Source organism: Megascapheus bottae, chromosome 3, assembly GCF_031878675.1.
Source record: "Megascapheus bottae isolate mThoBot1 chromosome 3, mThoBot2.hap1, whole genome shotgun sequence".
Classification (NCBI taxonomy): Eukaryota; Metazoa; Chordata; class Mammalia; order Rodentia; family Geomyidae; genus Megascapheus; species Megascapheus bottae.
This window is the reverse complement of record NC_143511.1, coordinates 79,382,929-79,396,137: the sequence shown is the minus strand read 5'-3', so window position 1 is coordinate 79,396,137 and position 13,209 is coordinate 79,382,929. Positions and strand designations below refer to the sequence as shown.

The 13,209-nt window shown below is 41.6% G+C and overlaps 2 protein-coding genes across 3 annotated transcripts in view; one reads left to right on the top strand and one right to left on the bottom strand.

The window, feature by feature from the left end:
* B3galt9 (beta-1,3-galactosyltransferase 9) lies at nucleotides 1-1,303 on the bottom strand. Its single transcript, XM_090329188.1, has one exon. The coding sequence runs from the start codon at nucleotides 1,161-1,163 to the stop codon at nucleotides 189-191; it is 975 nt and encodes a 324-aa protein (XP_090185314.1). The 5' UTR covers nucleotides 1,164-1,303; the 3' UTR covers nucleotides 1-188.
* A 4,604-nt stretch (nucleotides 1,304-5,907) lies between these two features.
* Fbxw2 (F-box and WD repeat domain containing 2) overlaps nucleotides 5,908-13,209 on the top strand; it is a 36,174-nt gene continuing 28,872 nt past the window's right edge. The window contains exons 1-3 of one of the 2 annotated variants that reach the window (XM_090330532.1): nucleotides 5,908-5,958; nucleotides 6,060-6,168; nucleotides 9,787-10,296. In XM_090330532.1, coding sequence (XP_090186658.1) covers nucleotides 9,807-10,296 — 490 coding nt within the window. In that variant the 5' untranslated portion in view covers nucleotides 5,908-5,958; nucleotides 6,060-6,168; nucleotides 9,787-9,806. Of the gene's footprint in view, nucleotides 5,959-6,059; nucleotides 6,169-6,189; nucleotides 6,436-9,786; nucleotides 10,297-13,209 lie in introns of those variants that run through there. The other variant, XM_090330531.1, reaches the window with a different exon arrangement.

The following is a 13,209-nucleotide window of genomic DNA, read 5'->3' as shown; positions in this document are numbered from 1 at the left end:
CCAACCTACAATTTGTTAAAATTAGATCCCAACAAGACTGAGTAAAGCAACCCATTAAGACCATTTTGTATTTTTTCTAAGAATAAGTAAAGATTCAGAGGAACTATACAAAACACGGGGACAGAAAGTTGCTTTCTATGCTAGATAGAAGACAATTTAAAAATATTAGACTTAAAAGCAAATAGATCCTAATCACCAAAATACATCACGTTGTTTTCTATGGTGCCAATGTGAAAACGTTTAAAGCTGTCAAGGTATGTCAGAAGTTTGCAGGAAATGAGCCCATAGTAAGTCTCAAATAGTGAACAGTCTTTCCCATCATTGATTTCCTTCCATGCCAGGAGCATTTCAGTCTCTGCAGCCTGTGAAGATGTAAAAATGAACTTATAGCAACATCTGTTATATCTGATGTGTCTTTTCCCAGAAAATCTTGAACTGTGGATAGGTTTAAGGCCAAGGGACTTTGCACAAATTCCTATGAACACATCGGAAGGTATCATAATGGGTATTTCTTTGAAAACAACATACATCATTCGAGCCACATCTTGAGAAATTATCAATGCCTCACCACTACAGTAATCTGGGTAGTATTTTTCTGGGTACTCACTAACAGGCACATATTCTTGGCTCTGAGGGTCTCTGTTGGGTGCATCCTGATGGATAACTCTTCCTACATAGACATCTTCAAGGTGTTCTTTAAAATTCAGAAGATAGTCTACCAAGCTTGGTAGATTGACAAACATCTCTTCATCAGCCTTGAGAATAAATAGGGCATTAGGGCAGAAAGTCACAACCCACTGTGTCATGATGATGACCTTCAAGGTTTGGTTTTCCAAGCTGTCCAAGAAGGTTCCTTCAATTATATCATTATTCTTATGTGATTCTTGGTCTATGTCTTTCTGTGTAGTTACCAAAACAGGCATTCCTAAAGCAAACAGTGTGAGCACTGAGTGTCCTTGGACACTGCTCACGTTTCCCCAGGTTTTCCTGATGAGGTCTCGTCTTGTGCCATTTCCTGGGCTACTGAAGATCAGAGAAAGCAAAAAAACGTTCTTCCCTTTACACACTTCTGACTGGCTCAGGACATAATACTTGGAGAGATGATTTCTTAGGGGTTCCATGTTCAATTTTCTTGCCTTATCCTTCATTTCAAGAACTTTCATATTGACATGAGGCAAAGAATGCAGAAAGTATTCTTCCAGAAAGTCAGCTCCAAAAAGCAAAGCATGAAACAGGATGACATTAAACAGAATGAAACACCACTGGTGAGTTCGAAGTCTGCAGAATGCCACCTAAATAAGAATAGGACAAATGTTCATTCAAGCTTAATCTATATTCCTGTCCTCCGCCTCCTCCTACCTACAGAACACTATATGGACTTTATATACTACTTGCTTATTATTTATTGTTATTATTTGTCTCTTCAATAGATGGTTTTATGGATCACAAGCATCATAGTCTCTTTTTTCACATTGCCAAGTCTAGTAGTGTGTTTGGACACTGAGTAAAATGCTAGTTAGCCATTCTCTTCCTTGTTTGGTTGAAAGCCTAGTTAACTATATATAAGTATATATAACACTGTGTTGGATCATGGAAATACAAAGAACAATCCTTGTGGATAGGATACAACAAGCAGGATCGTTGTAATAAAAGCTGTAGGAAAATATGTGTCCTTTGTCTAATGGAAGCACTTGGATCAGTTTCTTCTCTAATTACAAAGGTCAACAGCTATTTTTCCATGTAGTGGTTGCTTTTGGTGGCCATACACTGGCTGTTTATCAGTTGCTTCCTGCTAGTTTGACTTTCCAATTTTATCTGATACTGAATCTGAATCTGTTTTGACATCTCCTAATCCTTCTGCTGTGTCTGTCAATACAGGAAGAGTCCTTCTATACCCAAAGCACCTCTCCAGATATCTAGAGTAGATTTGTGCCAACATTCTCCACCCTATCAAGAGATGGAAACATTCCACGTGCAAAATTGCAATAAAATGAGGGATTATTAAAAGAATTATGTATTCATAGGAGCTTTGGTTTTAAAAAGGTCTCACATAAAGTAGTGACATTTTCCTGGTATCAGTGGCTCACAGCTGTAACCCTAGCTTCTCAGTAGGCTGAGATCTAAGGATTGAGGTTTAAGCCTATAAAGATACATCTGAGCCAGGAGCCTAGTATGCATGAAGCCCTGTGTTTGAGTCCTCAGTACCACATACTCAGAAAAAAAAAAAAAAGCCAGAGTAGCACTGTGGCTCAAGTGGCAGAGCACTAGCATTGAAAAAAAAAAGATACATCTGAAGGACTTTTATCTCTAGTAAGCCAAAAAAAAAAAGGTGGGGGGAGAGATTGGAGGTGTGGTTCAAAGGGTACAGTGTCAGCCTTGAGAGAAGAGAAAAAAAAAAGCTAAACAAAATGACCCTGAATTTAAACCCAAGAACTTGCACATACACATACACACACTAGAAATTACCTTTCACTTGGATAATTTTTCTGCTAAGAACAACTGTGCTAAAAACTTTTGGTCTTAATTCACTAAGATCTGGCAATATCCCTTTCAGATGAGTTATCTTCCAAATTAAACTGAACATCTGAGCGGTAAAGGGATTAGTGGAGTATTATAGTTTGAACTCAAAGCTGTCAAATTTGAAAACTTACTCTTAACCTCTAGAAAATCCTGAAATCTGTCTTTCCTTGTCTATGTTCATTTAGTAGGAAAACAAAACCAAACCACCTCAGACAATTAGAATCTTTACTCTTTTCCATTTTCTCATTGCAGATAGTTTACATATAAAAGAAGCTTCAGTAGTTTCATTGCCTATTATAATAAACAGCAAATGCCTCCAAGATAATCAGAAACTTACCTGCATGTTGTCTATGAACAATTTCAGGGCTTTCAAAATTATTAAGTCTAGATGTTGAAATATATCTCAGGATAACTCCAGTCTATTAGCAATGGCAGTAAGGTATGTTGTGCCACAAACTTTAAGGATAAGGTTTCTATGCCAATTGACCTAAGCTTTTGTCCCAGAATACTTGCTGCCTGCATAGGAGAGTAAGTACTTATCGTGTTACAGTGACAGCAAATTCAGAACAAACAATAGAAAAAGTTCAAAGAATTGTTATTATTTCTCTACAGCATCATTGCCTAAAGAGGAAAATTGTATTTTTAAATCCATCTGAAAAACAAAAAGACCAAACAGTTGTAATAATGCCTGTTTGTTTTGTACATTTAAAAACTGTTTTATATATCACAGACCCTTGCCATCTTTCATGGATGCATTTTTTATCTTCCAAAGGAAACATCATCTAGTGATGTCTCATATATTCCATATTTCTCATATTCAGAATCTGAATCCCTGGTATAAGTTATGCAAGAACATTGTTAAATCATACAAACTACCTCTTTTAAGTAACTTTATCCCTGATTGAAAAGTTGGCTATGCTTTCTGAACATAACATATAATCTTGGACATTTTTATCAAGTGAGAGAATCTAACCTAAAAATTCAACACTTATTAAATTTATGGTCCTTGTAAATATTCAATTAAACAAGGTATTTCATACTTTTTTTTTATTTCTCCTTTGTCGGCTGAACTCAGGGCCTGAGTACTGTCTTTGGGCTTTCCTCAAGATTAGTGTTCTACCACTTGAGCCACAGCACCAGGGAATCAAACCTGGGTCTTGTGACTGCTAGGCAAGCACTCTAGGTCAAACTTCCGGCCCCCTTCTTTCTTTTAGATGAAGGAGGTTTCAATCTTGAATGCTTAGAGAACTGAGGAGTAAAAAAAGACTGGTGAATTTGTTCTTTGATCTAGAAGGGAATGTCCTAAATATTACATTCATTGTTTCCATATTTTAAGTAATAATAACTTACCTCAGGCTCCATTTTTCCATGTTTTGCGTAATAAACCCACCTTGAACCTTTTGTCTCCAGGCTTTGGAATTTAGGGAAGTGATTAGGTGTTTTTAGGTGATGGTAGTATTTGTAGAGATAAAGGGTCAGCTGGAATCCCCCCCCCTCAAATGATACTACCATGCTTGGAGAAGAACCAGCATTTCTAGTCTCTCTTCCAACTCCTGCAAGTTAGGCAGCAGGTCTCTCTCTCTCTCTCTCTTTCTCTCTCTCTCTCTCTCCCTCTCCCTCCCTCCCCCTCCCCCACCTCTCTCTCCCTCCCTCCCTCCTCCCCTCCCCATCTCTCTCTCTCTCCCTCCCTCCCTCCCTCCCCCTCCCCACCTCTCTCTCTCCCTCCCTCCCCTCCCCACCTTTCTCTCTCCCCCTCCCTCCCTCTCCCTCCCTCCCCCTCCCCCCTCTCCCTTCTCCTCCTCTCCCTCTCCTCCCTCCCTCCCTCCCTCTCTCCTCTCCCTCCCTCCCCTCCCTCCCTCCCTCCCTCCTCTCCTCTCTCTCTCTCTCTCTCTCTCTCTCTCTCTCTCTCCTCTCTCTCTCTCTCTCTCTCTCTCTCTCTCTCTCTCCTCTCTCTCTCTCTCTCTCTCTCTCTCTCTCTCTCTCTCTCTCTCTCTCTCTCTCTCTCTCTCTCTCTCTCTCTCTCTCTCTCTCTCTCTCTCTCTCTCTCTCTCTCTCCTCTCTCTCTCTCTCTCTCTCATCTCTCTCTCTCTCTCTCTCTCTCTCTCTCTCTCTCTCTCTCTCTCTCTCTCTCTCTCTCTCTCTCTCTCTCTCTCTCTCTCTCTCTCTCTCTCTCTCTCTCTCTCTCTCTCTCTCTCTCTCTCCACCATTTCCAGCTTGTTCCTATATATGAGGTACCGAGGAAAATAACCCTAGTTTTAGTGCATGCTAAGCAAGCACCCCTACCATTAGGCCAAACTCCCGGCCCCAAAACTTCCACCTTGTAACTTTCCTTTCCTGTGAAACTCTTCCAGATAGTTCTCATCACGGATTTCAAATTCCTGTGATTAGAGTGGGAATTGCGAAGCTGATTGAAGTCTTTGTCCCTTCTCCTTTCTGTTCAGAGCATCTTCCTTGCCCCTTTCATGCCCTCCATAAAGTGAGGAAATTGGAAACCTTGCTGTGTTGTACACTAACTGTATATGTGACTCTCTCACTGTCCATATTATGTTTGGGTAATGCCATCCAATATGGTAATTATTCTACAAATGTGCCCATGTAAATTTAAATTAAAACTAATCAGAATTTTTTTTTTTGCCAGTCCTGGGCTTGAACTCAGGGCCTGGCACTGTCCTTGGACTTTCTCAAGGCCAGAGCTCTACCCCTTGAGCCTCAGCACCACTTCCAGCTTTTTTCTAGGTATGTGGCACCGAGGAATCGAACCTGGGTCTTCGTGCATGCTGGGCAAGCACTCTACCCCTAGGATAAACTCCGGCCCCTAACCAGAATTTTTTACTTTTTTATTTTTATTTTTTTGTGGGTCGTGGGACTTGAACTCTGGGCCTGGGCGCTGTCCCAGCTCCAAGCTACGGTCCTACCCCTGGCGCCACAGGGCCGCTTCGGGTTTTCTGGTGATGAATCTCGCGGACTTTTTTTTCTGTGCCTGGGCTGGCTTTGAACCGTGGTCCTTAGATCTCAGCCTCCTGAGCAGCTAGGATTACAGGTGTGAGCCAACGCACCTGGCTTATCTATATATTTTTAATGCTGGCAGTGAGGTTTAAAATCTAAAGGCCTCTGTGAAGAAAACAAAATGTCGCTGGGTTGGTGCAATGAAAGGTTAGATGAGAATCATAAACATTCTGGGCAAATCTGGGCACCGGGGCTTGAGGAGAAAATTAGTGCCATGTCTCACCAGTAATGAGGGGAAGAAGGCCTTACTGCGCATGCTCCGACTCACAACCCCCCCCCCCCCTTCCCACTTCCCCCTCTGGGCGGGAGCCGGAAGTGCAACTGCTTCCGCCTGCGCCACGGACGGGAGGGGCGCGCGGAGATGACGTAGAAGTACCGGAAGCCGCTCCCCTGTGTGGCTGCGGACCGAGAAAGCAGCGGCCGCAGGTCCAGGTCTGTGAACGCGGCGGGGTCGGTCGGGGAGGGAGGAAGCTCCGGGTTGCCCGCGCGTTTGCTGACCCGCCGCGCCCGGGTCTGTTTGTCTTTCCCTGCAGGCGCCATGGCTGTGGAGCGGACCCGGCCGCTGCAAGGCTCTGGCGGCCCGAGCGCGCCTAATCGGTGTGAGCCCGGCGCAAGGTCCCGGGCCCCGGGGCGCTCGCTCAGGTCAGTGCCGCGTGGAACACGGCTCCGGAGCCGAGGACCTGGGAGCGACGAACGGACTGAGGGATCTGGGGTTTATTATAGAGAGAGGACAGTTGGACTTCAGAGTTCCCGCCTCCCAGTGCCTTGGTTTCCTTAGATGCGAAACGAGTTAACAGTGACGTCCCAGGGCGACCGGGAGTTTGAAAGATGAAGTGTGCAGAGATAGCACAAGGCGTGGTAGCCATGTCAGGGACTGCGCCGTAATTGAGGGGAATGCTCTGAAGACAGGTGTGTATGTGGGGTGCTGCTCGGAAGGCAACACCAGAAAGCACGCAGAACACCGTTTATCCTAAGTAATAACGGCAACTGGCACCTGTTGTAGGTTTACAGTGTGCCAGGTGCAGCGCAAAACGTTTTATGTGCGGTGTCTGTTCAGTCGTTACAAAAGCCCTGGTCGGTCAGCCTGTTCGTGGTTACATTATTTCAAGTGAGGAAGTCTTGAGATAGATGTGTTCAGGGTCACCCAGCCACCAGTGGAGTTGAGAAACTCACATCTTACAAGAGCTCTTTCCCAGCTCTTAAGACGTTTTCAAACGAAAGGTGTGGTGGTGCATACCCTGTAGTCCCTGTTACTCTGGTGGCTGAGACAGGAGAATGGAAAGTTAAGGGCCAGCCTGGGCTACATGAAAAGATCCTCTCAGAAAACGAACCAAAAAAAAAAAAAAAGACCCTGAAAAGTTTTTTGATGGATACTATTTTCAAATTATTTGAAAAATTAAAAAAAAAAATTAAAAGGGGTTTTTTATACCTCTTCCTTAGTTTTCTGGTTCTCTCTGGAAGTAACCAGTATTATCAGTTTCTTGGATATTGAAATTATATTTTATGCTCCAGTGAGTTCATAGGTATATATCCTTTTTCAAAGCCTCTACAGAAAAGAGAGTGACATAACACCTTCCCAGTAAATTTTTGGCTTTCATTCTTACTAAACCAAGTTGAGCAGAATAAGATTGGGGCACAGAAATCCACACTGTCTGATCTAGAATGTTCTGTTTAAGTTTTTGTTTGTTTGTTTTGAGGGGGGGGAAGGCTAGGAATTGGGGAAGAATGTTAAACAGCTACTTCTCATATAACTCTGAGAAAGCTACTCTGTGTTGTGGCCTATGTATTTTGCTAGGGTAGTAATAGGAAATTAGGATTCCCGTGAACTTGTGAAGGTCAGATGAGGTCATGTTTGGGAGTATTTCAGTCTTTAAGATCAATATAAATAATGAGGATTGTTGAAGGAAATATAGGTAGTTAATAGCAGAACCAGAGCCCAAACAGGCTCTCAGCTCTCTACTTAATCATTTCATCATTGCTGGGTACCAGTATCTCTATACCTGTAATCTTAGCTACTCAAGAGGTAAGACCTGAGGATCGTGGCTTGAAGCCAGCCTGGACAGGAAAGTCCATGAGACACTCACCTCCAATTGAACACCAAAAAAAAGCCAGAAGTGGAGCTCAAAAGTGTCATCCTTGGGCACAAAAACTCAAGGACAGCATTGACACCCTGAGGTAAAGCCTCAGGACCAAATAGAAGAATCTTTTCAGCACATCACCTTTCCTCAGAGCTTTGTGCTCATTAGTGTAGAGGAGAAGAAGGCACGGATGTTTAGTGTTGGAGATTGGGGGGTGGGGTGGGAAAGGTTAGACAGCAAGGGATGTGAGTATGGTAGAAGGAGGAACTTGATGAGCAATGAGAGCCTCATGTCAATAACTCCTCTTAATTATAAAACTAGACATTCAATAAATTTGAGACCTTGAGTTTTTCTTCTGCATATGAAGAGGAACTGTAATGAGATCATAAGATTGAAAAGGCTGTTAACAGGTCATGACCAGGCTAATCTGGTGCCAGAAAGGGAGTTTCTGCCAGGTATTCATCAGGGAACTAATCAAAAGTACTAGGTACTGTGTTATTGGTTCCCTGTTTTATTTCTGGTTCCTCATTTCCATTTTCATAGATGATGGAACTGAAGCTTAGAAGTTAATTGAACATTGCCATGATCACCTAAAAAGTGCACTGTATCAGTAAAGTATTTGTTAGTGCCAGAGCATTTTCATTTGTTCCACTCGTTTCTGTATACAGCTATCCCTACTATTCACAGAAATGGGAAACTCACTACTCTGGAGGTGGCTATTTCATCCTTGGCATGTTGTGATGATTTAAAAGCTCCATTTATTGTTTTTGGTGGAGGTGGGATAAGGGAGGCGGAAGATGCAGTCTTGCTGCCCTAGCTGGCCTGGAACCAAGGTCAACTGGATCTCAGCCTTCTGAATAATTAGAATTACAGGTGTGAGCTACTAACATTAGGCTTTATGACTTTGTTTTGTTTTTGTTGTAATTGCTTTACATTTTTTTGCTGTCTTTACATCAGTTTAGTCCTTGTTGTAAATAGTGAGTTGATACTTGGTGACATGAATTCAGGTTACTTTAAAATTCTTTTGCCCCAGTTAGCCCTAGAACAATTTGTCCTTTTCCTAAAGGGGAAAATGATATAATGAAATAGACTTAGTACACCCAGATCTTAGCACCATGTGATGATTCATTTCGATTGTTCCTCACTTTAGAGACACACACGGCTTTTGGGTAGTGATTTTTGAGAGCACTAGCCTCCAGTCTGTTGTATTTTACCAGCCCGGTGACTAGGCAATTTCCTACCTCCTTTGACATGTGTTTACCTCTTTTGTGAAGTAAAGATAACCTGTTTTCAGGTGTTTTGTAAGCATTGGGATTATAAATTTTTGTTTATGTTTTTGAAATGAGATCTTGCTATGCTATAGTCCAGGCTGTCTTTAAACTTGAAATCCTCCTACCTCTGAGTACCTAGGGTTTACAGGCATGTGTCATTGTTCCTGGAAGCATCAAGGTTTTTATTTGCTTATTGTACAGATTTCTATGCCCCTTATAGCTCTAAGTACTTGGTTAAGAGTTACCAAGAGCGTACATGAAACTTACAAAAAAAAAGGCTATGTATGGCCTTACTAATGCATGTTGTGAAGAAGGTAGAAGAACCAGAAGAGTACTCATAACTCAATATTTCTACCCATCTTTTGTGCTGAAGACATCTATTATATAAAAAAACAAGTAGCTCTGTGATTTTGATGATAGGTTGTACTGGTGTCTGAGATACTGCCCTGGAGATTTGCCTTTTTGTTGTCAGATCCTGGCACTTATTTTTGTGATTTTTAACAATCAAATACAATTTATTAAGGAATTTATTAAGGAAGTAGTCTTGCTTGTTTTGCTGGGAGGGGGGTGTCTTAGAATACACTGTGAACGAATACTTTGTAAATCTTTTACTGTGACACTGCATGTAGCATGTGATAGACTTCAAAAGGAACAAGGCATGTATATCAGCCTGTCTCCCTGACTTATGTTTCCGAGGTCCTGATTTGTTAGAAGTATGTTTTGCAAAAGTATTTTTCTTTTCTGTGCATGAAAAAATTTTCAGATAATTAAAATGTGTTAACTGTAAAGTTGTAACTAAGCATTAAGATGTAATATGAAATTTTTTACACTAATTTTAATACTTCATTTATTAGCAGTCTTGCTTGAACGGTCTGTGAGCAGAACTAATACAATATTTTGATGTGCCACAGGTAAATATTTCCATAACCTTATGGAGAGAAAGGACTTTGAGACATGGCTTGATAACATTTCTGTTACATTTCTTTCTCTGACGGACTTGCAGAAAAATGAAACTCTGGATCACCTGATTAGTCTGAGTGGGGCAGTCCAGCTCAGGCATCTCTCTAATAACCTGGAGACCCTCCTCAAGCGGGACTTCCTCAAACTCCTTCCTCTGGAGCTCAGTTTTTATTTGTTAAAATGGCTCGATCCTCAAACTTTACTCACATGCTGCCTCGTCTCTAAACAGTGGAATAAGGTGATAAGTGCCTGTACAGAGGTGTGGCAGACTGCCTGTAACAATTTGGGCTGGCAGATAGATGATTCTGTTCAGGACGCTTTGCACTGGAAGAAGGTTTATTTGAAGGCTATTTTGAGAATGAAGCAACTGGAGGACCATGAAGCCTTTGAGACCTCATCATTAATTGGACACAGTGCCAGAGTGTATGCACTTTACTATAAAGATGGACTTCTTTGTACAGGTAAGACACTGAGACTGGGTTCTTTAGGGTGGGATGTTCTTGTTGATTTATTCTTAAAATCATTTCCTGTGATATAATCTGAACAATACACAAAGTACTTGGGCTTGGAGAATAGCAAATGGTAATTATGTATCTGTAGTGGCATTTCTTCCCATCCTTGAGAAGGTTTCTCTTTCCTCCATATTGTCTTTCTCTATAGAGAAGACATTGTTTTATAAAGATTTTTGAGAAAGATTCAGATATTTTGAGTTAGAAGTCTATAGATTACTTTTTCTGTACTTTTCCTACCTTTTCTCTTCTTTTTCCGACATTTTAACATTGTTTCCTTTTTAGGGGGGAGGGGAGTGTCCTGGGGTTTGAACACTGGGCGTGGGCGCCGTCCCTGAGCTCTTCAGCTCCAGGCTAGTGCTCTGCCATATTGAGCCACAGCTCCACTTCGGGTATTCTGGTGGTTAATTGGAGATAAGAGTCTCACAGACTTTCATATCCAGGCTGGCTTTCAACCACAATCCTCAGCCTCCTGAGTAGCTAAGATTATAGGCATGAGCCGCACATTTCTTAAAAAATAAATGTGTGTATGTTCGTGGTTTGTGTATCTGTACAGGCACACATGCATGCATGCCCCTATTGGGGTTGAACTCAGGGCCATATGCTGTTGAGGATTTTTTTTTCTGCCCATGGCTGGTACTCTACCACTTGGGTCAAACCTTCAGTCAGTTTTAAGCTGGTTAATTGTAGATAGGAGTCTCAGTTTTGTCTGCCTGGCTGCTCTGAACTATAATCCTCAGATCTCAGCCTTCTAAATAGCTAGAAATACAGGTATGAGCTGCTGGCATCTAGCTCAGGCTTAATATTTTTAATGAAGTATATAATTTTCCTATATTATTATTATTATTATTATTATTATTATTATTATTATTTTTGCCAGTCCTGGGCTTGAGCTCAGGGCCTGAGCACTGACTGAGCCTTGGACTTTCTCAAGGCTAGAGCTCTACCACTTGAGCCTCAGCACCACTTTCTGGCTTTTTTCTATGTATGTGGTACCGAGGAATCGAACCCGGGTCTTCGTGCATGCTAGGCAAGCACTCTACCACTAGGCCAAACTCCTGGCCCCAGTCCTATATTATTTTTAAATTGCATTTCCTTATTAAGGACCTGTATTTTTCCATAGGGTAATATATACTCTGAAATGCTAGATATTTTTCCAGTTTTATAAGACAGATACTTGATTTAAGTTAATTCATAGTTTGATTTGGTTTGTTTACCTGGTTGATTTTTGCATGCCTTTTTTGGTTACGATTTTTGGCAAGGGTTTTGTTTGCTTGGTGTGTGTGTGTGTGTGTGTGTGTGTGTGTGTGTACGTGCACGTGCACGTGCACGTGCATGTATATGTATGAGCAGGTATTGTGTCTGAACTCAGAGCCTAGGCACTGGCCCTTAGCTTTCCCTGGTGCTTACCACTTGACCTGAAGCTGTACTTTCGGCTTTTTGATGCTTAATTGGAGATAAAGGCCTCAAGGACTTTTCTATGTGAGCTGATTTTGAACCTCAATCCTCAGATCTTAGATATCATAGTTCTAAGTAGCTAGGATTACAGAGGTGAGCCCTTGACAAAGTGTTTTTATTTTTTGTTTGTTTGTTTTCTCATCCTGGGGTTTGAACTCAGGGCCTGGGCACTATCTTTGGACACATTTTGCTCAAGGCTACACTCTGCCACTTGAGCCACGGTGCCACTTCAGCTTTTTCTGTGTATGTGGTACCAAGGAATCAGATCCAGAGCTTCGTGCATGCCAGGCAAGCACCCTACCACTAGGCCACACGCACCCTACCACTAGGCCACACTCTGGCATGGCAAATATTTTTAAAGGTTAAGATTAGCTCTTTCCCACCTAGGTAAATATTGGTTTTATAATCACAACTTAAAAAAAAAAAACTTTCCTTGTCATATTTTACTTTTGAAATAAAATCTCAATAATTGGATTAGAATAAATTCAGAATAGTTACTGAATTCTCTGTGGAAGTTAGTATCTACGATAAATGGACCCATGTCTACATTTGTGCTTATATGTTGAGTTATAGTGCTGGAGTTTGGCCCAGGGACTTGAGTGTGCTTATGAATTACTTTACTGCTAAGCTACATTCCCAGTCTTCTGTCCTTTTTTTTGAGGGGGGAAAAGGGGAGTGGAGGAGGGGTTGCATGTCCTGGTGCCTGGGTTTTGTCCCCTAGCTTTTGTGCTCAAAACTAATGTTCTACCACTTGAGTCATAGTTCCACTTTGGGCTTTTTTAGTGGTCAGTTGAAGGTAAGAGCCTCTCGGATTTTCCTGCCAGGGCTGTCTTCAAACTGCAATGTTCAGATCTCAGCCTCTTTAGTAGCTAGGATTATAGACATAAGCTATCAGCACCTGGTCCCTGTCCCTGCATTTTGTGATTAGTCTGTTAAGTAGATCTATGTATCATTTCTATTCTAATACCCAAATTTTGTTCTAAATTCACCAGATTTGTATTTTGAAAATTATATTTGGCTGTTGAAAATGATCCAAATAGCCAGTTTAAGTTTTCTAAAAGCAACATCATCTCTAGGACTTTACTAGAGAAGAAATATACTAGAGAAATACCTGTTAACATGGTTATACATGTTTGTGTTATCTTATGTCCTAACTGCTTGATTTTTTTTTTTCTTTTTTTCATTCTTTAAGTTGTGAAATCTGGCCAGGAGCATGGCCTAATGGTAGAGTGTTTGCCTAGCATGCATGAAGACTTGGATTTGATTCCTCACTACTATATACACAGAAAAAGCCAGAAATGGTGCTGTGGCTCAAGTGGCAGAGCACTAGCCTTGAGAAAGCCCAAGCCCTGAATTCAAGCCCCAGGACTGACAAAATTAAATAAATAAACAAACAAATGGTGAAAT